The following is a 27,315-nucleotide window of genomic DNA, read 5'->3' as shown; positions in this document are numbered from 1 at the left end:
CATGAACCCAGAAAGCTTTGGACTCATATAATCTTACTTTTCTAGCATTTAATGCATCACTTACATTGACTAGCGTACTGGTAACTTTTTAAATCATCACTTGATATTCTGCGACGAAGTGACATTTGCTCATTAGGATTGCACGCCCTTTCAGATCAGTATGTGCCGAGCAACATGCTCAGCCTTGATGAGTCAACGATGCCACTTCGAGCAGGTTTTGACCATCTTTACGTCATGTCCTAAACTTCTGCTTTTGATTGATAATTGATACGTGACATGATTCTTATGTCCCTGTCACTTTGAGAAACCCTAAGGCCTCGTTTGGCAGCTCGGACTGTACTGACTATTTTTGTCGGATATGATAAATAGCCACCGGATAGTATTGACTAAATTAGTCGGGTGTTTGGTGCAGTATCGGACTAGTGACCGTATTATTTATACTGTGTTTGGTATTATACTAGATAGGAGGAATCAAACTTAAAAAAAAAAAAAAAAAATTTAAAAAGTGAAATCATTTTTTTGTTCACAGATCTCTCCGCACCCCCCAAACACCCTCCTTCTCTCTCCCTTCTTCTTCCCCGACTGCAGAAGAATCCCAAATAATTGTTCCTCAGCTCTCTCCGCCACACCCCCCAAACTCCCTCCCTTTCTCTCCTATATTCTTCTTCCCCGACTAAATAATCCGGGCGTTTTGGTTGGTTTTATTAAGCGGGTGTATACCGTGTTATCCTATCCGACCGGTTAAATTAATCCGGCGCTTATTTAGTACGAGTGAATGCCAAACACCCGAGTCCGTATAACTAATCCTATCCGATCTGCCAAATAGGGCCTAAGTATGTGGTCTCAAGCAAAGGATTTGGTGTCAAGGCATTAAACTTCTTTCTTTTTTTTTCTTGTGTAATTGCAGATTTCTAGTGCTCTCCTCCTTTTCGTCAGATCACGTCAAATTGAAGAATCGTTGCGGCTCTGAAGAAACATCTTAGACCGCCAACTATCCACGCCTAAACCGCCTAGACAACATCTGGCGGCCGACGAACTCCTACCTAATTTTAATGAACGACTAAATTCCGTAGCACTCTACTGCCTAGGCTGATTTTGTCTAAAAGAGACTAAATGAAACTAGTCTTTGAAGAGCCAAAATTTTAGTTATGTCAAGCCAAAATCTTATTATGTGTAACAAATTCACTCACTTGACATGTTTTAATAATATTGAAAACCCTATTTATCAAATTTGAGTTACCACAGAATAACCGACTAAACTAATTTTTTTTTTTTTTTGGTATACAAACGATATATACACACTAGACTATGTTTGTTATACGGGAAATGAGGCTTAGGAATGTGAAATCATTTCTTTTTCGTGTTTGGTAAATGAGGCTTGAAAAAAATTGTAATTAATGGTGGGAAATGAGGGCATTTTCTGTACTTTATTGCGCACTTATAACATTAAGTACATTTTTTAAGACAAAATTATCCTTATTACAAAAACCAATTATGCTAACCATAACTCTTCGTACTCAAATTTTGTTTTTCATATTTATGCTAATAATAATCCTAGTAAGAAATAAAAATACAATTTTATCCCTAAATTTCATATTTTACTTTCCTATCTTTATAACAGGAAAATGTGTTTCCTATCCCCTAAGAAAATACATGAAAAATTATTTCACATTCCATCTCGCATACCAAACACACCATAAATGAGTAAGGAATAAATTTAATTAACCCTAATAAACTACTAAACCAATCTTTAAACCTTATTTAATATAGCAATAGATATTCAATTAATATGAAAGGAATGCATTAAAACCAAAAATGATCATCACATCCACCCCATAATTACTAAAACTTGACTAATTCATGTACGAAATTCTCAATCAACAGTAAAGAGCTCCACTATAGATTCTTTTCTTATACGTGTTTATGACTTACGAGTTCCATTATCGATTCTATTTCTATATACATCTACAGTTAATAGTCACTTACACGACATCATACGCAAAAAGTGAGCACGCAGTGCATGCATGAATGCATATCAGCAATTAGTAACGTCTTGACCGAGGCAAGACTCATGGCATATGCCTTGGTTAACTCAAAATATACCTGGTCAATGAAATGTTTTTTACTGTGTGCCTAGAATACGGGCATATATGTCATATTTCATTATACAAGCGGATAAACATTTTAAAAAAAAATTTCTCCACTTATATTATAACATATGACGTACAGTTCTGTATTCTAGACACATTAGAAAAATCTCTCTTGGTCAATAAGAATTGTTAAACGAGTGAAGGGCTAGATTTGGGGATACAAATTGCAAGACAATGAGCCTAATATAGTTGAACAATAGCATACCAACAACTTGACCTAATTGAAAAAGGGCACGTGCTGAATACGTAGAAGTTGCAGGTTTGAAATTGCATGCTCCGCTAAAGCATTGACCGATTTGATCCACCAAAACTGTACCCGTTGGAACACTAAATTACAGGTGGTAGTAGAAGACAGGTAGCCTTTTGGTTGTGGTTGGTTGGTGCTCGGCCTACTTACATCTTCTATTACTTTTCACCCTTCTAACTTTTGTCATATACACACTTCTTTTTAGTTTTTAGACACATTTCCTTTTATTTTTTTTACATATTTTTCTCAATTTATGATCGTCGAATTGAAGATATTGAAGAATATAAAATGACATAAATTAATAAAGGTGTGTAGAAAGTAAAAATAGTGTGTATGCAACACCAGCCTATTCATCAAGTGTCATAATACAAGTATCTAAATTTTTTTTCAAATATTCAATTATTTGTATTATGATAGTTAAGATACCAGACTATATTTTCGACAGCCTAAAAAAATCTCTAGTAAAAGGAGGCTTCATCTCTTTTTTTTTATCAAACGACAAATTTATTAGAATAAATATTAAATTAAAATACTAACGTAATTCGAACTTACACCCTAATATAAAGTTTAAACTCCTTTTTATTATTGCGGTAGAGCGCAGACGTCTTTTCCTCTTTTGAGTCGACATTCCCATTTTGGTCTTGTTGCTCGTTATTAATATTGAGTAATGTAATATGAAAATAAAGGTTTGTAAAGAAAAGGTGTTTCACGCGGATGATGGTGTCAATGTTGGTGAGCCCACCCTCTCTGCCAGCTGGGTGTCGGGGAGATGTCCTCAGACCCCACCCTCGCTCTGCACGTGACTTACCACCTCACTCTCCCTCCTCTCTCTCCAGAACCCCCATCGCTTTCCTCTCTCTCCTTCATTTCTTCCTCGTTTGCAGCGAGGTTTCTCCAGAATCCTTGATTTATTTATTTTTTGCGTGGTTTTCTGGAGAAACGGGTTCAAGGAATTGGGATCGTTTAGCTTTTCCAGTTTTATTTTTCTGGGGAATAGATTCGGAATAGTAACCCCTCCATCACAACCCAGAACTAAACGTAAATTAAATCGAATTACAAACCACATGAATCTAATTTGGACAAGGAATTCAGAAGGGAACCTTAATGAAAAATTTCTGGTACTGTTTACTTTAACGAAAAATAATATTTTTACAATAAAAAAATCAATCATGATAATATTCATTTACCATTTATTTTATTTTTATCGTTAAAATTCAAAATTTTCAATTCATTTCCATTAATTTTCTTATTTAGAAACCAATATATACGTAACACTTAGTATTAAAAATATTGGTATAAACATGTAAATTTGTGAATATCTATTGATATATCGATATCAATATTATATCGATTACTTTACATAAAAATGATAGTAAAAAGAAATTTGAAAAGATATTCAAATTTAGAAGAAATGTAAAAGTTTTTCTAATATTTAATCGGTAGAGTGAGAATATTCACAAAATTTATTGAAAATATATTGATGTAAGTCGAAAATAATTGAATTTAACTGAAATTTAAGAGTTTCAGAAAACAAAATTCTAAACCAATTCCAATCATAATCCAATGAGTTTTCACGTTTGGATTTGTAAAAAAGAAAAGAAAAAAAAAACCCAAATAGTTGAACCCTTCGAACCGGAACCCAGTTGGTATTGCCTCTGGAATTTGAATTCCATTGCTTTCTCGATCGGGTCAATTGAAAATGTGACCGGCTTTTCATCGACGAGAGTCTTCTGTTCACAAGGAAGAGGATCTTTCAAGCGTGTTTTTGGTATCCAGATCAGGCCAATGAGATTGTTTAGTCCCAGCCGCACGATCTAATTTAAAGAGATCGGACGGCTCCCCGCATCATCCCCATCTTTGCTAAAATGGGGGTCCCTCATCTCCCCATCCCACCCCTTCAAGAGCCTATATATATCGCAGAGAGGTTTTTCTTGAATCCTTCATTTCGCTCACATCACTCTCTACGTATTCGTCGTCTACACAGGTACACAAATTTGGTTTCTTCTTCTGGAATCTGTGAGGGTTTGACGTCGGGGACGATACGAGATGAGGAGGAATTGAGATTCAAATGCTACTGCATCAAAGAGGGGACTGGGATTCAAATGCTCGGATCTGCTGGTGGTAAATTCTTGCTTTCGTTTCAATTTTGTTTTGTTGCGATTCGTCTTGGTTTCTTGATCCTGCATTGTTTCTGTGAAAATTGTGAAATGGTTGAATTTCAGTGTTAGTGAGATGTCGAATCGTGTGTTGGTGGATTAGTGGGAGCTAGATTTAGATTTTGTGTAGAAAAATGCGGGCTTAGCCGAATTTGCGATTTGGAGTGACTGAGGAGGAGCATTGTGGAATTAGGTCTCTTTGAAGTAATTTGAATTTGAAGTACATGTTTGAGATTGTGGACATGGTGGTTATCAGAGACCTCTTCACCTAATGGAGATTGGTCTGGCCCAGGTGAGAAAATCCAACTGTTTGTGTGCTGAGGGTTTGTTTGTGAGATTGAATGCAAGACGAAAACTGATTTTGAGTAGGAAATATAGGTTATGACACGGTTTCTCTTGAAATGGTGATTTTGGAGAGGTACTTCCCCCCACCAAAAAATAATATGCACTTGTTTGGTGGCAATGCGTGCGACCTGAGGGATTGGATACTGAGAAACAAAGCATCGCCATGCTATAGATGTCTAAAATTGAGGGGTTTGACTTTTTTTAATTGATGCATCATTGAGAGTGTATTACTTGTGTGACTTGGTAAAGTATTTAGTGTTATTGCTAATTGCGTTCAATTTCATTTGAGGTATAACCCTAGAAGGTATGTTTGGATGCACAGCAGATGGCTGGCTATATATGTTGGTTGCTTTCACTCATGTATTCATTGCTGTTGATGTGGCTTGGGAAAGTGTTTAGTTTTGCTGATTGCTTCCAATATTTCTCTTGATCTTCTACGTGTGTTAAAATTTGAGGTGATAAATAGTTAGTTGAATAGGAAGTTGATTGGTCTAGATGTTAAGTTGGACAAAAACGGGCGGAAATTGTAGCAGAAGATGGAGGCTTTTTGGATGATTTTTGAAGTGCGTGAAGGATGATTTTGAAGTGTTATGCTGATTTTTAGTTGAATGTTATACTAGTTTAGTAACAATTATGGAGTAATGGTGCGATTTACCATTAAAATTTATGAAAGCGCTTGAATAAAATCGTAAGCGTATGTTAGTTTATTCTGAAATTTTAACTAGCTAATGTAGTATCATGACTATGGAATTTTAATAATTGTAATATGAGTTCACTAAATAGTGTAAAGATGAAGTTCCTCCAATGGCTGGTTGTTGAAGTATTTGAATGTTCATAGATATTGTAAAGAAGTATTGAAACTTAAAAAACAAAACCCAGATACTCTGCCTATTTAAGGCAAATTTGTCAATTTCGTGAATCCATCTAGCTAGTTGGCATTCTACTACCTTCCCAAGTTATCCCACTCCATTAGCTCTCCCCACCTATCAACACTTCTCTGATGAAAACAGCTACCTTCATTTCTTATTATGGCAATCTTTTGCTATTTTTTGTTTTTGGGTTGATGTGTCTAGGTGTGAGCAGCAAGCACATGTAAAGTAGAGCGCATATTATGTCCCACTCAAATACGACACTTTTCTTTATTAAGTCCCCATCAAGGAAGACACATGAAGCTTGAAAAAAGAAAACAGGATTGCGAAAAATATCAAATTTAAGATGAATGTTTTACTTACTAACATAGAATTTAGGTTGGGGGCACATGTAAAGTCTTGTGCCCGACACCAGACATCCTTACTCCACTAAATAGTGACTTTTGATCTTTTTGCTATGCTAAAACTATCATCAAATACTTTACATTTTATTTTATTTTAATTGTATAAATTTTTCTAATTAATTTGAGAAAAAAAAAACCATTATTTCTTTGGTGATTTGTGGTCGCAAAATATAAATATTTTTTGAGGAGAGTCGCAAAATATAAATATCAAGAAAGATAATTTATGAGAGTTGAACTAGTTGTTTACTTTTCTCAATTTTCTTTCAACAAGTGAGATCCGTAACTAGAGATGTTTAATATCTGTTTTGGTTCACCTACTATAGTGATATAAAAGGGTGAGACTGAGCGGCGAACTTGAAATGTACATATCCTTGCTTTTGCTGCTATGCATTTCTGTTTACTTGTAGTTTACCATCATGGAAATATTTTTGTACTTTTGCAATTTTACATGATTTTGACAAACTCTTGCTTGAACGAGATTTCATTTTTCTTGTATATTCCGCTAGACTTTTGCTGTTTTCTTCTGAAGACCGTCATGCCATTCTATAGTGATCTGTGATATTTTACTTTTAAATTGCCTTTTCTCTGATGGCAAATTTTGACGCTTCATGTATTTTGCAGGTCTTATGACCTCCAGCTTGAAGAAGTCATTCAATTGAATTTTGGAACTCGTTCTTTTGTAAGGAATGCTGTTAGGTTAAAGACATCTTTTATGGGGTAGGAAGTGGGGGCGAAATGGTTTTAAATTTCAGATATTTAAAGACATGGAGGAGACACAAGACGATAGAGGGCCAGCAGAGCAAGGGCCTCCAAATGCATCGTGGTGGCCTTCAGATTTCGTGGACAAATTTGGATCTGTTTCTTTAGGATCCCAAGAAGAATCATTGAGTAATACTGAATCACCTAGAAGTTCGAACCAATATGTGTTGTCATCTCAGAAGGCATCACAAGTAGTTTGGCAAACTGGAATGCTCTTAGAACCGATCCCCAATGGTTTCTATTCTGTCATTCCGGTGAGAATTAATTGTTGGTCATACTTAATTGTTAGTTTGTTTTTGTTGAATCATTGATAAAAAAAAAAATTTCTGTTCTTATTCTTGCTTCCCGTCACATCTTGTCTGATTGATGTTAGAACAGAGATGACTGTGGCAGTAAACAAAATGCCATGTCCTTTTTGTTTTTTTTTTATATTGTACTTCAAATATCTATACAATCGGATCTTTTTGGGCTCAAGGGAAGGTTTGATTTGACAGAATAAAAATTTGGAAGTTTTAGGTGCAGTTGTACATGTGTTGTCTGTTCACGTGCACACTTTTAAACTACTTCAAAGAAACATTTTGATTAATTTTTCCTTCCCTTCAAAATGACAAGAAATCTTAAATACATCACTCGCTTATTCAAAGAGTAGATGTACATATGCAGATAAGTAAAGCATTATCAACATATTTCTAATTTAGTGTTGTTGAGATGGTGTAGCATTCACTTGTAATTATCATTGGCTTTACTTATTTTGATTCGTTTTCACTTGTCCACTGTGGTTGAGATTTGATCATTTCAATTGACTAAATCTGACAATATACAGGAGAAAAGGCTCAAGGAGATCTATGATGACATTCCTACTCTTGATGAGCTTCATGCTCTTGAATCAGAGGGTTTGAGAGCTGATGTCATTCTTGTAGATACTACAAAAGACAAAAAGGTGTCCATGCTGAAGCAACTGATTGTGGCTCTGGTGAAAGGATTGAACGCAAATCCAGCTGCAATGATAAAAAAGATTGCTGGATTGGTGAGTAATTCATTTGTTTTTCTGGATCTATATTGAAGTTAACTTGAGTACACTCTTTCTCCATTTTGATCTTATTTTGTCTGTTTGATTAATTTCTTTATGCCTTACATCCAATGTTTTCAACTGTCAAAGACTGCCACTTACGTGTTTTACTATTTCTACTTTTTTATGATCATAATATGAATCACAATGCCATGTAGATATGCTACCTGGTTCTGAACTTAGGCTACAATTTCTTTGCCTATTCCACATAACTTCTTCAGTTACACGTATAAATAAACATCCATGAGATATGAATCATAGAATCTGTGTTATCTAAAACCTGATGTTAGATTAAACAATTCTGCTGCTATACTGATATAGACCATATGCTGCTTATCAGGCGCTTACTGGGTCAAGTTTTTCATAAGCACCGCTTGTGATTTCTTTGATTAATAACTTAGGACATGTTAAGATCATTAGGATGTTGACTTAACTTCGTTTGCAATGCCTACGCAGGTTTCAGATTTTTATAAGCGGCCAAATGCAGAAAGTCCAGGAAAAGTTGCACTTGAAGAAACCTCCCACATGTTTGAGAATCGAGGAGTCCAACTTTTGGGGCAAATAAAACATGGTTCATGCCGTCCTAGAGCAATCTTATTCAAAGTTCTAGCAGACACTGTAGGTCTTGAAAGTAGGCTAATGGTGGTAAGCTTATCATTTATTTGATGGTGTTTAACTGTTCTAGTTAATTGATTTTTTTCCCCATGGATATTATACGGTTTCCATCCAAATGATAAAAAAATTGTCAAATATATGATATAAGTTCTTATTATTCTTAATCATGATTAGCGCTGAAATCTGAAATGCTGCCCTTTGCTCCTTGTGTTTCTTTTTGTATCAGGGTTTGCCTATTGATGGAGTCGTTGAGTGTGTAGATTCATACAAGCATATGTCTGTGGTAGTTGTGTTGAACTCTGTTGAACTATTGGTCGACCTGATGCGGTTTCCTGGGCAGCTGTTACCCCGATCAACCAAAGCAATATTTATGACCCATATTTCTGCAGCAGGGGAGAGTGATAGTGCAGAGAACGACTCGTGTGATTCACCACTAGAACCAAACAGTCCTCTATACGGATTCTCAGAGAGAATGGATCCTGACAGGTTAGCTGATGCGGTTTGTAAAATCCTAAATTTGTGTAGAAATAGAAATTTGGAACCTGTAATGATTGATGTTTTTGTTGCAAGCATGTGCTACAAAGAAAACTTGGGTGTTTCATATTTTTTCCATTGCAGTGCTGAAAAAGATGATAGTCCTCAGTTCCGAGGTAGATTTGATGTGCCCTCAAATGCACAAGGTCCCTCATTACAAAATATAATGTTGCGACCTATTACCTCCATTGATAGAAAACTGAGGTGATTTACGTTTCCTGTCTTGACAAGTAAAACTCTAGTCTCAAAATGACTTTTTGCATGACCATTCCCATTGCGTCCGTTTTTTTCCTTCTTCTCATTAAGTTTGTCCTATTGCTTGGCATTTTCTTGATTTGTAAACTCTCAAATGCATGGGACTATGAGTTGTCTGTTATTGAGTTACTTTTTTAATCCCTCAGTTTTTCACATAGTGAACCCAACATTGCAACTACATTTTGGCGGCGTAGTCGGAGGAAGGCCATTGCTGAACAGCGGACCGCTAGTTCAAGGTTTTATTCATCCTAACGTATTTTTTAAAAGTTGTCTTTCAAGTTTAATTTTGTAAGTTTTAAAGATTCAAAACTCCCATAGTTCATGATGATAAATCATGTTTTGGTAAGGATCTAGGATCATAGCAGCTCCATTTTTATTTTTATTTTTGCATTGTGTGATGATTTGACCAGTAGGAACTTGACTTTACTGAGTTGTCTTATGTAAGGGACTAGAGAAAAATGACATTATACAAGCTACTTTTGACAATAAACTCAAACTGGTTCCCTAGTAATTCATCTGTAGAATTTATGTATTGATAAGTGAAGTGAAGTGATAAACTTTTTGTTCCGGATGCCAAAACTTTATTTATTTATTTATTTTTCAGAATGTGATACCTTTCTCTCTCAAAAAGTTGTCATATCTTTAGCATAATATAGTCTGCTCCAGCTGTGGTTTTAGTTGTATTTCAATGCATCTTTTAGTCTGTCCTCTTGTTTACAGATGGCTTTTTGTAAGACCTTGGCATACTGTACATAAAATGCTTCTTAACAATGTTCAAGTTAGAGAGGCCTGGAGCTAGAGATGGAATTTTCATGTTACTTATGTCAGATGGTTTGTGTGTTGTGTGTATCTGTGTTGCTTATGTGCGGCACTCTTCTGGGTGCATTTCTCTGGATAGATGACAACAATACTAACATCATGTATACCATTATCTCTATGCTATCTTTCAAGACGAAAAGAATAAGAAAAAGTTGACTGTGAATTTCCCTATCATTCGAGTAGTTTTGATGGTTTAATCTCCCATTAATGCCAATAAGGTACCGACTTCTTGATGGACTACATGGTCTATAGCAATGGTGACAGTTTCCATTTTTCCAGTTATATTTAGGATGGGTAATGTTCTTGTGAATCAAGATTTAGCTTTTTGGTGCCATTGTATATTAATAGAATGCTCATAGAAATGCTTGCACAGCATAAATTTTCAGGTCAGATACTTTTTGGTTCTTTAGCCAGTCTATGATTTTCCATGATATTATTTACTAGCCCATGTCCAAAGTTGGTCTAGACTCACCTTTTACTCTTTAAGCAATGCCATTGCATATAGTTGTCGTTGTAGTTATTCCTTTTTTTTTTCTTTCTTGTTTTTCAGTCCAGAGCATCCTTCATTCCGAGCACGTGGGCGGTCTATGCTCAGTGGTGATAGGAAATCTTTTAGAGATTATGCTGATGACATGCCTACCTCAAGGTTTTATATCTGTCGATCCTATTACACCCCTTTGTATAAAATAAACGTTTTGATGGATGGTTTACTGAATAATCCACAAGTTTATTGTGCGCTGAGGCAGTGGATATGAATTGAGGTCTTATTCCTTAACAACGAACAGTATTGATTTCCTTATTATTTTCATGTTTACAAGATTGGGTGGGGAATGGTTCAAATGGAATTGTATCCTACAAATGACAATGCAGTGGGTGCAATTTATAGGGTCAAACTAGGCCTATGACCTTTGGCCATATATGTCTTATAGATATTACATAATCACTTAACCCAAACTAAGCCTGGGGCCAAAAAGCTATCCCTGTTTATTGAGTCAGGCCAAAAAAAGATAGTATACAAAATTGCTCCCTCCTTGACCTGAGGGCTTCAGTTGAATGCAAATGAAAAGTAAAAACCCATTGGAAATGACTTCAGATATAAAAGTTAATGCTTCCATTCCCATAATGTCATTATCTTTTTTGTTAAATTGTTCATTATACTCCACTCATTGTCTCTTCTGCTCTATACTATCGGACTTTAATCTTCACCAACCGTACTTGGCCATTTGGAGATAACTTATTGATATAGAAGTATAACGTGCTCAACTAGTTGCATACCTAACAGGTTGATGTTACATTGTCTGCTGAATTTAGTATTGGGTAATTTTGTGTGTGATTATTTTTTGTTTTAGCTTGTATACGATGTTTCTTTCACAGCTCAATCTACACATCTTAAAGAAATATATACGTGTGGTCTTAAACTTGTCTTCAATTGATTGTAGGTACAGGTCAGATGGTGCATCAACGTCAGACGCTCGCAGATTAAGAAGAAGAAGCATGAGCATTACTCCAGAGATTGGCGATGATATCGCAAGGTTGATGTTTATTTCATTATTTTCAAAAGAAGTCTTTGCTTCGTATAATTTGTCAATTTCACAGAACTACTCCCTTGTGGGTAAACTGATATTTTTCCCTTTGTAGAAATATTTTGGCATCTTTCGTTTCAGTTTATTTGTTATTTTTGAAAAGAAAAAATCTTGGTTATTATTATACCTTTTTCCTCGTTATATAATTCTTATACTGTTAGACTGTGTTTCTCATCTTTGTATTTGATTGTGGTTCTTATGATCAATTTCACAGTGCACAAGTCTTTTATTAGGGGGTAAGTATTTGTTGAAAGTATCTGAAAGTTATATCAGACAGAGGACCCATGATTCAATTAAATGGCAATAGGTCAATAAAACAATTTATATTTTTAGAGCTCTGGCACTCTGAGGTGCTTCCTAATGTGAGGAGCCATGAGAAATCGCCATCAGGCAAATGATGTCGTGTGGATTGTGGACAATTGCCTGGTTCACACGTAATTTTTGAGTTCCAGCATCACAGAAATGATGACTAACATTGTACAGTACCTGGAGCTGATACAGTAGCAAATCACTGCAATCATGTCTACCTTTTGTTTTCTTTTATCATGAAAATTAGTTTTCTTGTTTCACATATACCTAGTGTGATCTATCTTGGCTGGTCTAATGTTTTTGTGTTAAGTGGTTCTTGTTTTGCTCTGGTTGGTAAGGTTTAGTGTGACGTTGCTTGTAGTAACTCCCATCATGCTTTATACCTGATTTCTCACTTTCTTCAATATCCTCATTTCCTGTCAATAAAAAAAGTTTACTCTGCAGGTTATTTAGAAAATCTTTAAGTGATGTGAGAGAAATTTTTTACTTGAATGATCAAATAAATTAGTACACTTAGTTCTGTGTAACTAATTTGGAGAAGTTAGTGGCCAGTTTTTGTTCTTAACCCAAGTTCCTTGTAAATATTATCTCTGGCCAGGTTATAAAAATTTGTTTCATGTGAATATTTGGCATCTAGTATATTGTTCATGTGGAGGCACCCATAATTCTAACTTGAGAATTATGTCCAAATCGGATGGACCATAAAGAGAATGTTATTTTATCTTATTTTGGATGTTTATACAATTAATAAACTGAATCTAATGAATTATATAGGGCTGTACGAGCAATGAATGAAACATTGAAGCAGAATCGTCTTTTGAGAGAGCAAGGTGATGATGACAGATCCGGTCTTCAGAAAAATGTACGTTTCTTCATTGCAGTAACAGAAAATATGTTTTCTATTGGAAATCAATGGTTTAATGGTTGTGTTCTGAAGGTAGGATAGTCAACTGGATGACTGCACTTTTTGTTTGTTTTTTGATTTTGAGTGTTTACTTAGTTTCATTATTTTGGGCTTTGAGTCTGATCACCTGGCCGGTGGATTTATATATGCTTGTTATTTTGGTGTAACATCTTTGCTAGTAGTTTAAAATTCTGGATATATGGTAAATTCTTAAACCCTGCAATATGGAATTGTATAGATTAATATATTAATGTGTGACTGTGCTTATATATACATATTAGAATGAAGTCTTGTTTCCCAGTCATCAGGTGCATGAAATTTTGGACTGACCTTGTTCTTACATCTAACAATCCAGTTGCAATGTCTTGCATTGTGATCTCCTCTACCCATTTATAACCTCCTCGTGAACTCTTTGCATTGCTTCCACATCCAATGTACAGCTACTCCTGTATCTTTATTCCATAATGTTGTAAATAACCCCTTTTCTGATTAGTTCTCTAGTCTTGCTGATCGCCCTACATTGAATCTAGCTGTTACTTCATATGGTAATGTATGTAAAGCCTAAAGGTAACAAAACTTACACATTCCTAATCAATCTTACAAGGGAACGTGATTTTTAGTTTACAACTGGTGGGTAACCTTAAAGTCAATGTAATGTTGGTGATGGGATTAAAATAAATAATAATAATGAATATAATCCATAAAAGAATATGAAGTGGACTGTAACTCTAAATAAGAAATATCTAACAAACAACTTTTCTTGACTACTCTCCCACTCCTAGGTGAATGAAAGAGATGCATTCGATAGGCAACACAAGTTAATTAAATTCCGTTTTCTTAAGAAATTCTAATTTTGACTCTAAAATTTCCATTGTCATTGGTCTTGTTTCTCATGTGTACCTTGCATATTGGGTAGATGTGGATGATTTCCAAGCGTCAAATACTAACAACTTTAGCGCTCATATTTTAATTATCATTATACTCTGTAAGATTTAAGAATATTGCTAGTTTTGGGCTTTAAAGTTTTCAAGAATTTATTATGAAGCAATTAATGTTGTTTTGGGCTTTAAATTTTTCTTTAGATGATTGTCGTGAATTTTCTGATTGAAGATTGCTTTATGTTTGCTTCACCAGGACCAAATCAGTTCTCAAAAAGCAATTTCATTACCTTCATCTCCACATCAGTATAGTAGTCAAACATCTGCTAGAATTGGACCTTCAGAGTTTGCGACAAATGATGAATTGGTCTTAACATGGAACAGAATTCTTGAATCTGCCACATTTGATAATAAGCCTCTATTGCCTTACCAGGAATGGAATATTGATTACTCAGAATTGACTGTTGGAACTCGTGTTGGAATAGGTAAGTATCACTTGTGTAACATACAGTACTTCACCCTGCCGTGGGCTTGATAAGTGAGAACCCCATCTATTTCCTGAGGTGAAAATTTTGAGTTTTTTTTTTTGAACAAACGATATTATCTATCCTAGGGGTGGAGGAAGTGTGCTAAAGCCTCACAATGGGCTAGCAAAGAAATATGAGTTTGTTGTGAAAGAAATTAGTGTTTGTCAGCAATATTGTTTCTATTTTTTTTTTCAATATCAAAGAATTCTTTTTACTATTACAAATCATCGAGTCATCATTAGATAAAAAAGACATAGGGGGATGAAATACCCATTTTCCCAATTGTTTACCAAAACGTAATTGGATTTTGGTCCTGCTGTAGAAAAGTATGCTCCTTAAAACCCTGGCAAGTCCCTGAGAAAGCTTCTGAATTTCAGGCTGTGAAGCTCCTCTTTCCTTGGAAAAGCATCTAAGTTTTCCATTCTGAAAAATTAAAAATACAGTTCTAATTGATTGAGCTTTTTCGGTTGCTTCTACATTTAGGGTTCTTTGGAGAAGTCTTTCGAGGTGTTTGGAATGGAACAGATGTTGCAATAAAGGTTTTCTTAGAGCAAGACCTAACTGCTGAAAACATGGAAGACTTCTGCAATGAGATATCCATTCTTAGGTATTTCTCACAGATACCTTGATTATTGTATTGTTTTTATTTTCTTTCTGCTGCAGGTTTTACTTTTTTATCCTATATTTTTCTAATGTGTTCTACATTTCTTTTGCACGTGGGTATCCAGTCGTCTTCGGCATCCTAATGGTACTTTCTGTTCTGATTATACTTTCCGTTTTTCCTTTGTCTATGGTTTTATACGTTGGAGATATAGTAGATAGTACACATTTTCTTTATTTTATACTGCTGTGGAATTTACCGTGATGTTTTCTGCAGTTATTCTATTTTTGGGTGCATGCACAAAGCCTCCACGCTTATCAATGGTTACAGAATACATGGAGATGGGATCTTTGTATTATTTGATTCATTTGAGTGGCCAGAAGAAGAAGCTTAGCTGGCGAAAAAGACTAAGGATGTTGCGTGACATATGCAGGTCTGTTCACTCCATCCATGATCTATGAAATATTTTTCACTCCACGTTTTTTGATAGGACATAAATTTGTTGGTTCATGTTCTTCTTTATATTTATTTGAACCCTAAAGAGAACTGACATGTGTTTCCACCATCTATGGCTTTTGGTTCGTAAATTTAGAATTACCAGCTGCTAATAGATGAACTTCTTTAGCTCTGAAACTGACAGTATCGTAGACAGTCTGACAAGACTATCGACATGTTATCGTTCTGATTAAGGTGGTTAGGTCCTATATGTTGGCAAATGCTTGAAATGTTTCTGTACTTTGTTTTTTGGAGGTTTGAAATTCCTTATGTTTGTCTCCAAACGTTTAACACTGCAATACAAAGCCAATTTGATCTTATGTCATCTCAGTTTGCATGACTTCTTAGTATATGTGGAAGATAGAAGATTCTGTAAGCTAGGTATAATTCAAGGTCGTAATAGAATGAACTCGGAATGTGGCGTTTCGTGAGAGTTCCGTGTAATGTAACTTAATCTGTATATAGGATCATTATCATTATCCAAACGCCACAGCGCCGCCTATATATTCAAGTAAAAGAATCTGATAAATTTGCTTAATTTTATGTTTTAGTATTGATAAGTAGTGACTGGAATCTTTTGTTTGCAACTGAAGGGGGTTGATGTGCATGCACCGGATGAAGATAGTTCATCGTGATCTAAAAAGTGCAAATTGTCTCGTGAATAAGCACTGGACTGTCAAGCTCTGTGACTTTGGACTCTCAAGAATAATGTCTGAGACAAACATGAAGGACTCATCGTCTGCAGGAACTCCGGAATGGATGGCACCTGAGCTTATTCGAAATGAACCCTTCACCGAAAAATGTGATATTTTCAGCCTTGGGGTGTTAATGTGGGAGCTCTGCACTCTAAATAGACCGTGGGAAGGTGTTCCACCAGAGAGGGTCAGTAAGATATGCTATTTTCATTCTTGTTCCGAACATGTAGCTAGTACAATCCAACCATCTAGTATTTTGAGAAAGCTAGAAACTTTTGAGGTGAACTTTAGCTTTCTTCTATTCAGGTAGTTTACGCTGTTGCGAATGAAGGTTCCCGACTGGAGATCCCTGATGGTCCGCTAGGCAGGCTTATTTCGGGTAATCAATTGCTTAACCTTAATGAAAAAAATGTCCAGAGCTTTGTACATTTTTCGTGCATAATCGGGCTTCCGAGCTGACACATTGCATTTTTGTACAGATTGTTGGACAGAACCGCAGGATCGACCGAGCTGCGAGGACATACTCTCCCGGTTGTTAGACTGCGAATACTCACTTTGCTGATACAATCTTGTTTCTTGTGTATAGAAAACATGGTAGAGGTTTTCACTTTGTATTCTCGGCTTTAAGGTGTATGCTGTTGTCAAATTCTCATCCTTTTTTGTGCTTTTAATTTTGCATCCTCCGATGTTTTGCTGCACTCAGCTTTTTTATTCGACTTCCGACTTCCGAAAATACTTTCGACTACTTACATGTTAAGGGTCATTCCTTCTTGCAGACGACGGATTAGTAAGCAGTTGTTCCTTCTTAAAGACTAATTACATTATGACACGTGTGCAAAAACTTTGTTCATGTTAGTAAACAGTTTGGCAAAAGGATGACAAGATATTATTCGATGGAAAATTGAAAGCGATGACAGTGAGGCATGAACAAGAAGTTCAGAACTCCTTACATTCTTCCTCTCCGATTTCATAAACTAGGTCGCATTAGTTTTATTTTTCAATCGAGGATTGGGCGCCTGTTGAGTGCATCTTCGAATCGACAACACGAATCCACTCTCATCTCCGTACTCATTTCGTTTTCGGGTGCCGGATAGTAGTCCTCTCTCAGCTGCACATCCCTCAAGTTGAGGTTGTTATTTCTCACAAGGAACATCATGAAATGTTCATGAGCCGTGCCGTGGATGAAGAGCTTCCGAAACGTGTCACATTCCGACAGCAACCCGGCAGCCGGAAGTGAGACACTCCTCTGGTTTACATCTCGGTCTTGCGGGGGCCAGTAGTCGAGTACACTGAGGGACAAACTTCCAATCCCAGCCAGGAAGAACCTCTCCCAGAGGCTAAGGTCCATCTGTCCCGGCGGGGCAGTCAGTGCATAACCCACTGTATCACCACAATCCAACTTCATCTTGGACAGGCGAAGATAGCCTGCGAGGCAGCTCAACCCGAATTCTCGCTGTGTGGGTCTGTGCTTTCCCCTGCAATCCCCTTCAACGCGAATGTGAATCTCCTCCAGATTGGGACAATCATTGAGACCCACCGACGGCAATGGAGTCAGCAGCTCACCGACCCCAACCCAAAGCGAAAGGTAATGCAGCCTCTCCCATGTCTCATCATACCAAGACCAGTCGCCATAGCCATGCCGATTGCTTCGTGGCATATAGGAACACTCCCCATCCATCCCCAACTTGCATTTCTTGCTACTTCTGTTTTCGTACTCAGCCGCCCAATTCAAGTCCATGTAATCACCACCATCATCACCATTGCGATTCAACCCAATGCCGCCACCATAATCAATGCCATCAAAGCCATGAGCATCCTCCTGTTCCCATACGCAATCAATGTGCAGGCGCTGAATCCGATCACGAATGGGCTCCAGAGCCCGCAATGATGCGGCGGCATCCAAGTTCTTGCAACAAGAGATCCCAACATCCACTAAAGTCTTCTTCAACAAACAAGCCATCGTCCTCAACCCCTTAACCGTAATTCTCTTACATCCAATGACCTCAAACTTGGCCAATCTACAACACCCTCTCGCAATCTCAATCAGCCCCATGTCCGTCAAATCGGCCGAGTTCTTAATCGACAGCGACTCTAGCCCTGCACACAACGCAATGCCGTCGAGCTCGGACCCAATAGCTGAGCAAATCCCATGGAACTGGCCCAGCTTGAGCAGTCTCAGCCTGGGGCACTTGGACCCGAGCACTTCCAGCGCCAACCCACTGTCTCTCACGTTGTTACACACATCCAGCACCAACTCTTCCAGCAGCGGAAGCCCCGAGAAGAAGTCGACTAACGCCGCGCGCCCGACCCGCGCGTCTTCGGCGGTGAACCCATTGTCGTTTGGGTCGCCGCGGGCGTTGGCCAGCGACGTCGTATCGACCAAATGAACGACTCTGAGCTCCGGACAGTTGGCGGAGATCGATAAAAGAGCCTCCTCGCCGACGAAGCCTATGTATCTCGGATCGAACATACACGCCACCAGGAGATGCTGCAGTTTGGGACACGCCGCCGTGATGGATTTGATCTCGTTGGCCTTGAAACCCTCGGTAAACGACGTCGTCAAGAGATTGAGCTTGGTGAGAGATCGAGCCACGCCGGGATGGGCTTCCAGAACCGGCGGGAGGTCCTCCGTCCAGTAGTAGAATTCCGACAAGTCGAGCTCCAAGAGGGATTGACACTCCGAGAACAGAGGAACGAAGTCGGAGTCGGCGCCCGGGGGCGAGTGGGGCCGTTGATGCCAGCGGACGAGCTTGACCCGGCGCAATCCCGGCCACAGACGGGAGACGTTCTGGATGGTGGAGTGAGATCGGGAGTAGACAGTGAGTGAGGTGACGGATGGGAAGGCGTCACGGAGGCGCTGGGCGAGGAGGAGAGGGTCGGTGTTGGCAGCGGAGGGGGAGAGCAGTGCGTGGCCCCACGGGGATAAGAGTGATAGGTCGAGCTGGTCCACCGCTGTGAAGCAAATCGGGATCCGGTGGAGGTCGCGCGCGTTGCCCCGGAGCGTGAGAGAAGCGCGCGTGGCCCTCTCCATGCTCCGGAACTTCTTGCACACGAGGGAGAGCGAGTTCCGGGTCCGGGTGTCGGAAACTAAGGTGATGATGGCGGATAATATGACCTCCGGCAGGTCGTTGATGGTGGTGGCCATGGCGGTGGGATTTCCCCAACGCGCTTGCCGGTGGCCCGCTCTTGCTTCGGAGGGAGGGAACGAGCGAGAGGAGGAGGGAGGGAAAGAGAGGAGGATCGGAGGGAGGAGTTACTGCTATGTGGCGGGGTTAAGACAGTAGTGGAGTAGAGCACACGCTGTGAGAGCGCGTGGATAAAGAAGGAGTGTTTGTCGTAGTCATTTGGTGGTGGTTTTGGATATGGATGGATTATGGATACGGAACATCTGTGTGATTGTGTACTGTGCTTTTGCAGCTATCTTATTCCTCCTTTTTCGTCCATGATATGAGCCTTCGTATAGCATTTCATGGAAATATTTTTGCTCCTGACCGCTAAAGTGACGGTGATGCGCATTATATTTTTGCTCATAATTAAATTTGATAGTAGTATTTACCATTCTATTTATTATCGTTAGTAAACAAATTTCATACTCATTAAAATAAAATACGAGTCGTCGTAATCTTTTTCTATTTCAAGAACCTTTTAATGTCTCCTTAATTTATGCGATTTTTTTTCAAAATTATGTTCCATGGGGCTTGACTTTTAGTTGTTCGTTGCCAAGATCATCTAAACTATGTATTAACGCAAGTATGTTTGTGAACTAAAAAAATGTGAAAAGACAATATAATTTTGTATCATAAAAATAAAATCATGGGCCTTAATTTAATTTAGCATTGATCAACTTTTATATTTAATAAAGCTTCACCCATATATGATCCTAGCATATCTCTGATATTAAAAATTTCATGCTCTCTCTCTCCCTCTCTCCCTCTCTCTCCTTCCCATTCTGAAAACTTTAAAAAAATGTTAGTGAGTGGGCATATGCTAATTTTAATCTTATGCCCAAATGAATGGTGGTGGTTGCTCATTTTTTCCAATTGAAAATTGATACCCAATTATATACATGCAGACCTAAACCCTTAACGGCGTTGTCCGGGATCTATTTTGTGGACGTGGTGGAGCTGCGATGGTTGGCGACCGAGGCGAGGCGCTGGATGTTAGTTCGATGTGGTTTTGTGGGTGTTGGTACATTGAGATGGGGTTTTGGGTTTGGTGATGCGGTTGGGCTGAGTATTTGGGGTGGTTGGTGGAGGCTTGGCTGGGGTTTAGGGGCTAGTGCGACTGTTCTGGGAATTTTGAGGGGATGGGACTGATGGTGATATTTGGGAGTTGCAGGTTATTTTTGTTAAAGCAAGGAAAATTGAAGAAGAAATATGTAGGGCTATTTTAAGTATAATGTTGGGTGGGAAAGACTTTTTTTTAACTTTTTATGGAGGGTAGGAATATAAGGCTATTTTAAGTACAATGGTGGGTGGGAAAGACTTTTATTTTACTTTTTATGAGGGTAGGAATATAAGGATTTGGATCCTTTCCTGGGTAGAGGGTCCGAATCCTGCTGATCAATGCTACGATTATTATAACTTTTAGAGGTCTCTTTATTTGTAGCAGTTGGATTTTGATCCAACGGTCTGTGTTCCTTGGTCAGCAGGATTTGGACCTTCTGCTCAGGAGAGGATCCAAATCCGGAATATAATGTAGTTGTAGGGTCAGTGTATTGAAAACACAGTCCGGTTCACCAAGTGTCATCATACAATTGATTGAAAAAATTTCTTCAAATGTCCAACCAATTGTTTTATGGGAACTTTAACGAAAAGCTCCCGGTACTGTTCACTTTAACGAAAAACCACATTTTTACACTAAAAAATCAATCATGATACTATTCATTTTACTCTTTATTTTGTCTTTATCGTTAAAACTCAAAGTTTTCAAGCCATTTTCATTAGTTTTTCTTTGTATTATTACTTTTGGTGTATCGGACCGTATTCCTATCACACTGAAAAATATCTTATTGGAGTGGGCATAACACTGCTCTTGATAAATTGAGCACTAAAAGTTCCATGGTAATTCACACAATTCTATTTTGAAAAATTTTATTTGAACTCATATAATCTCGTCCACGCCCAACTTAATTTTTAAATATGAATTGTCTTCTTTATCCTATTATACAATTACTGTTAGGACAAGATGCAATTAAAACTAAAATTAAAATTTATCTATAAACTCATATCTACGAACCAATAATCAAATTCTCAAAATCACGCAACCTTTTCTCCTACATTCTATTATGAATAGTGGCGAAGTCAGGATTTCTCGGGAGAGGGGCGAACTTAAAAGAGTGCAAGGTTAAAGAAAAATGGCAACAACTAAATCTTTTTATATAGTAATGTCTTCCATAATTAATCAACCTAAAATGTTTGAAGGAGGATTTAAGCATTGTTTCTTATAGTATCGTTCCATTATGTAACTGTAAAATGGAAAGAAAAAAAAAATTCTTAGACTCTTAATCCTAGATTAGATTATACTATAGTATGCATAACGACTAATCCAACCATAATTCAATTAATCAATATCAATAAGCATATAAATTATTCGATAAATAAAAATTCAATTCAACTAATCATATGAATACAACTAATCAATTCAACTAATAATCAAGAATTCAAATTTTTTTCACCTTAAAAAATAATTTCATAATTTCATATCAATTGTGACATCCCACATCGCCCAGGGGAGTGATCCTTAAATGTATATTCTCATCCCTACCTAGCACGAGGCCTTTTGGGAGCTCACTGGCTTCGGTTTTCGTAGGAACTCCGAAGTTAAGCGAGAAGGGGGCTAGAGGAATCCCATGATGGGTGACCCACTGGGAAGTTGCTCGTGAGTTCCCAAAAACAAAACCGTGAGGGAATGGTAAGCCCAAAGCGGACAATATCGTGCTACGATGGTGGAGCGGGCCCGGGATGTGGTGGGGGCCCGGGCTGGGATGTGACAATTTGGTATCAGAGCCTAACCCTGGTCGCGTGTGTGCCGACGAGGACGTCGGGCCCCTAAGGGGGGTGGATTGTGACATCCCACATCGCCCAAGGGAGTGATCCTTAAATGTATATTCTCATCCCTACCTAGCACGAGGCCTTTTGGGAGCTCACTGGCTTCGGGTTTCGTAGGAACTCAGAAGTTAAGCGAGAATGGGGCTAGAGCAATCCCATGATGGGTGACCCACTGAGAAGTTACTCATGAGTTCCCAAAAATAAAACCGTAAGGGAATGGTAAGTCCAAAACAGACAATATCGTGCTACGGTGGTGGAGCGGGCCCGTGATGTGGTGGGGGCCAGGGCCGGGATGTGACATCAATAATCATAGAATCATACAATAAGCATGTTAGTGCATTACCATATGATTCTATACCAATTAAACGAAATTCGTATTAAATAATTAATTAGTGTTAGGGATTATAAATTTAGGAAATAAAAATTTACCTTTGATTGAAGGCTGGAAGCCGACGACTCAGACTTCAGTGGCTGAAGAGTGGCTGGTGATGGCTGCAAAAAGCCAACGGGAATCAACCTTCCTAAATTTTCCGTTTCGTTGGGTGTTGGTTACTGGGATTTTGGGGGCAAAGTTGCCCTCTCTCTGTCTCTCATTGGCGAATGGGAGAGGCTGAAACAATAAAGGGGACACGGGGTTGAATGGATTGAGGGAAGGGGACGCGCGGTCCCCCATATATATATATATATATATATATATATATTTTTTTTTTTCCTTTCAAACATAAAAAACGGTGTTGTTTTAGTTTAAATTTTGTTTTTTTTACTAGGACCAAAACGACGTCATTTTGGCTTGGACGTTTTAAAAAAATAAAAACCTAAATCTACTGCTGCTGCGCGCAATAGAAACAGAACACCGGAAACAAAGGGGCTACAAGCTTGCACCAGTAGGTTTTCTAACAAGGGGATGGGCTAAACCCAACTCTCCAGTGGTGTTTTCCGGTGAGGGGAGTGGCGGCCGCTACTCCTCGCTCCCATGTGGCTTCGCCACTGATTATGACTAAGGGCTTGTTTGGTTGTACTTTTAAAATGATTGAAAGTGGCGTTTAGAGAAAATGTTTTTATATTCCAAAAGCACTTTAAGTACTTTCTACAAGAAACATCAATTATATGCTTCTTCCAATAAGCATTTTAAGTGTTTTTCTAGGATTTATTAACATTTTTACTAAGGATTGTTTCAAAAAATATTTACACCAAAAACGTTTTCAGTCATTTTAAAAACACATTCAAACGAGTTCTAAAATCCTTACTCTGTGTACCCCCTTCTATAATAACCAAACTATAATACGCTTTATAGAAAGAAAAAAACATGCATGCCAACATTTGGCAAATTTTGCCTGACTTTGACAACAGGACATCCACCAGATTCCAGTTCATGGCTTCCAATCAAAGAAGTGTACTCTCCATCATCTTTTCCATTTTTCTCCATATTCCTTTCGTGCAGATAAGTTTTGTCAGTATCATGGAAGGAAATATCAAGGGATATACTTTTGCATCAGTTCGTCAATTTTGTTAAATTACAATGGGCTTGAATCTTCTAAAAGAGATTGAAATATCTGCTCCTCAACCTAGTCTACGTACTTCTTTGAAGAATGTTATTTCACTCTAAATTTATCATAATTTCCTTGTAATTTCCCAACACTTAACTAGGAAGTGGAATATTTCTAATGAATAATTTTTTAATGAGAATTATTACTGGTACTAAAAAAATCTCATTTTACACTTCAAATTTTCTATAATTAGAAAGAAAAAGACGGATGTAGAATGAGATTTATGGATTGCTAATAACAGTTTCTTTTTTAATATTTACATAATTCCATAACCCTAATAACGTTCAAGTTCATCTATTTTTATTTAAAGCCAAGTTCCCCTTCTAAGGTTTTCATACTGCCTTCTTGGAGGTGCCACCGTAGTTGTTAAATTTTGAAAACGAGGAACAAATTCAAGGTCATGATTAGCGCCATTGAACGTTTATCTCTACTTCGACTTTGAGATCATTCGGGTTTGGCTTTTTAGCCAAATTCGTTGTTAATTAAATTGAGTGGAAAACTTCTGTTTAATTCTTGGTAAAGATGACTTTTAGAATAAAATCATGAGTAAGATCAAAATCTAATTTTTGTCTCTTGATACATTAATAACCTCATTTATTAATTATATTTTGATTTTTTTTAATTATTTCTCTTTTTCTTCCTAATTTTTAATGTATTAATTTTATTTCATTTTCATTTTCATTTCATTTATCGTAATATATTTTGTTGTAAACATTTAGATAAACTAATTTTTGTTATACAATATATTTCGATGTACTTTTTCTTCTTCATTTAGGTATGTTAAATTCATTATAATACATTTCGATACAAATATTTAGGTACATTAATTTAGTATAATATATTTCGGTACTAACATTTCGCTACATACATTTCGGTAGACACATTTAGGTACATTAATTTAATATAATACATTTTGGTACTAACATTTAAATACGTTAGTTCAATATAATACATTTCGGTACTAACATAATGTGTCTTTCAAGTTTGAAGAATGTTAAACAAAATTAATAAATTCAAAAACTCTTTTTTGGTCAAAAAATAAATTAAATTTGTATATTAATAAATTTAAATATTTAATGGGAGACATTAAATAAAATGCACATTAATTATTTTGAAGTAAGGACAAATCAAGAGATTAGAATCAATATGTAATCTAACACACAAAAAACCCCTTAAATTGAGGTATTCTATTTTAATGAGTACAATTGACACACCCCGACCGAAATCAAGGTGTGCTGGCTGTCACGTGAGGGTGACGTAGCCATGTGCACAGTGCGAAAGCAAAATAATAAAAACAATTACGAATAAATAAAAACCAAACTACTAAATAAGCTAGTTAAAGTAACCCACTAGTGCGAGACTAAGTGTGATAAACATAATCAAAGCACAAAAAGCCTAAGTGCAGTCCAGAAGAATGAATACTAATTACAGAACACCCAAAGATGATCCTACATTTGTGTTGTTCTGTCAGAACCACTGTCAAGTCCTCGGGAGCCAACAAAGCGCTTCTAACTAGGAGCTGGAGGGACGCAAAACAGAAAGTGTGAGTGGGCAAAAAACAAAGCTTTTCAAAATCATTTCATTCTCAAAAGTTCTAACCCCTCTTCGTAAAACCTGTATAATTTTCCAGAAAAATAGGATATATAAATATATCACAACCATGCTCAGAGTAGCAACATTCACAAATATGTATGTATGTAAGCCTTGTCAACTAACTCAGCACATGATGTAAGTAACCTAGGTAATGTCAATCAATGCAGAAAATATGTTAGCCGGAGTCACCTAACGTGACCTGTACGGCTGAATCTAGAGCTCAAATCCACAACTCAATCACTACACGTGCACATGAGTCGGAACCACTTAAAGTGGTTTGTATGACAGGACTGGGTGTAAATAAATACACTCAAGTGCTATGATCATGTGAAGACTGTGCGAATAATCGTGGGTCACCTACGAGTCGGAACCACCTAAACTGGTCTGTACAACAGGACTGTGCACCTAACTTGGATCCAAGATGAGCGTGTGGTGCGGGAGGTGAACATCACGTGAATAACTGTGCCCTACTCTGGGCGGGAGCACTAACACCGGTGTGCTGGTTTACGAGCTCTCAATGCATCTCACATAACCACTAATTTACAACCATAATCTATAAACTTACCTAGCACTTACATGTGCGTCCGCAACACCAATAAAAAATATATGCAACTACTAATGCATAATTAAAATAGGCAAAGACTAAGCATGACATTTAAAACATATAAACATTCAATTTCATTTTCTGGGAAAAGCCACAAGTATTAGGTATATACGAAAAACCAAAAGGCCACTCACTGGTATGTGGAAGGGTCGTAACCCCGAAGCCTTGAGTGACTGCGCTCGTCCTTAGGATAAGTCTCACCTATATGCGAAACAACTATAAAAACGTCAATTTAAAGCACATAGCCAAAACTAGGTAATAACTTCTCATACAATGCTCAAATGGGGTGTTTAGATATACCAACGTGATTTACTCAGGGCTGGTTTGGTATTGCTGTGCTTTAAAAAAAAAGCTGCTTCTGCTGTGCTGTGAGAATAAGCAGCTGTGAAATAAAGCAGCAGAGTGTTTGGTAAACTTTTTTGTAAAAGTGCTTTTGAAAAAAAAAACGGTATTATAGTGTTTGGTAAACTTTTATATAAAACAGATGTGAAAAAAAGCCAGTTTTTCAAAGCTGGGTTTTGCAGCTTCTTGTTTTTGGCTTTTTTTCACCCAAAACTGTGAAAAAAAGCTGAAGCTGAATGTTTACCAAACACAAAAACAGCTCCCAGCTTTTTTTGATACCAGCTTTTTTCAGAATCATCTCAGTACCAAACCAGGCCTCAACCTCACGAACATCCCCATATTTTTAAAACAATTGTCTGACCTCCCACGCGCCGGCCATGCACTGGTACGTGCCTGGCACACGTGTGGTAACCCTAACGGCGTTAGGGAATATTCCGCCCAAAAATGGAATATACTGTTATATATACCTAACACCGTTAATATATTCCGTCAAAGTTGACGGAATATTCCTTGTCTTCTCCGGTGAGTCTCGTCGACCGCCGCCGTCTGCAGCTTGAATTCTCGCAAGAAACTGGAAAATTTTCAAAACTTCATATCTTCTTCATTTCTCAACCAAATTCCATGAAATTGGTACCAAAATGAAGCTTACAATAAGTAGAACAAAGCCTTACCACTTTCAAGCCCTGAAATTCACGGAATCTCGCCAGAGAAACCTCGCAAAATCCGGCCAACCTTAGAACTTGCTTTCCCAACGTCCACTTTCACCCAACGAAACACTTCGAGCTTCCTGAGGACCTCACTAAGCTTCTTAAAAGCTTCAAATTCCCTAATAATCAATATTTCACGTGCGCATGAACAGTGACAAAATCGGAGGTTCATGGTTTGACGTGAAATCGAAGGATTCCTTACCTGAATTTGGTATGATTGAACTCGTATGGTCCTCACGAACATAAAGGTACCATTTT

General features: G+C 37.6%; 2 protein-coding genes across 8 annotated transcripts; one reads left to right on the top strand and one right to left on the bottom strand.

Annotated features, from left to right (window-relative positions):
* Positions 1–4,345: 4,345 nt before the first annotated feature.
* LOC137708800 (probable serine/threonine-protein kinase SIS8) lies at positions 4,346–17,038 on the top strand. Of its 7 annotated transcripts, none has more exons than XM_068447948.1 (17): positions 4,346–4,515; positions 6,793–7,184; positions 7,754–7,957; positions 8,456–8,644; positions 8,841–9,100; positions 9,233–9,352; positions 9,550–9,639; positions 10,773–10,868; positions 11,662–11,754; positions 12,889–12,976; positions 14,153–14,381; positions 14,907–15,030; positions 15,152–15,171; positions 15,301–15,457; positions 16,113–16,401; positions 16,521–16,593; positions 16,694–17,038. In XM_068447948.1, the coding sequence occupies exons 2-17, from the start codon at positions 6,936–6,938 to the stop codon at positions 16,774–16,776; spliced, it is 2,364 nt and encodes a 787-aa protein (XP_068304049.1). In that variant the 5' UTR covers positions 4,346–4,515; positions 6,793–6,935; the 3' UTR covers positions 16,777–17,038. The 7 variants fall into 7 exon arrangements, with proteins under 7 accessions (XP_068304049.1, XP_068304051.1, XP_068304048.1 ...); XM_068447950.1 differs by having other exon boundaries at positions 4,346–4,518; positions 9,562–9,639; XM_068447947.1 differs by having other exon boundaries at positions 4,346–4,518.
* A 48-nt stretch (positions 17,039–17,086) lies between these two features.
* Positions 17,087–19,642, bottom strand: LOC137708802 (F-box/LRR-repeat MAX2 homolog A-like). Its single transcript, XM_068447954.1, has one exon. It carries the CDS (start codon positions 19,357–19,359, stop codon positions 17,212–17,214), a length of 2,148 nt encoding a protein of 715 aa, XP_068304055.1. The 5' UTR covers positions 19,360–19,642; the 3' UTR covers positions 17,087–17,211.
* Positions 19,643–27,315: the final 7,673 nt, after the last annotated feature.

Source organism: Pyrus communis, chromosome 11 (genome assembly GCF_963583255.1).
Source record: "Pyrus communis chromosome 11, drPyrComm1.1, whole genome shotgun sequence".
Taxonomy (NCBI): Eukaryota; Viridiplantae; Streptophyta; class Magnoliopsida; order Rosales; family Rosaceae; genus Pyrus; species Pyrus communis.
The sequence above is the reverse complement of the archived record's forward strand: the minus strand, read 5'-3'. Positions and strand labels throughout refer to the sequence as shown.

Coding starts and splice junctions, on each gene's coding strand:
- LOC137708800 (XM_068447948.1), top strand. CDS start 6,936: ATGGAGGAGACACAAGACGATAGAGGGCCAGCAGAGCAAGGGCCTCCA. Junction 9,101..9,232: donor GAGAGAATGGATCCTGACAG/GTTAGCTGATGC, acceptor TTTCCATTGCAG/TGCTGAAAAAGATGATAGTC. Junction 9,353..9,549: donor TCCATTGATAGAAAACTGAG/GTGATTTACGTT, acceptor TTAATCCCTCAG/TTTTTCACATAGTGAACCCA.
- LOC137708802 (XM_068447954.1), bottom strand. CDS start 19,359: ATGGCCACCACCATCAACGACCTGCCGGAGGTCATATTATCCGCCATC.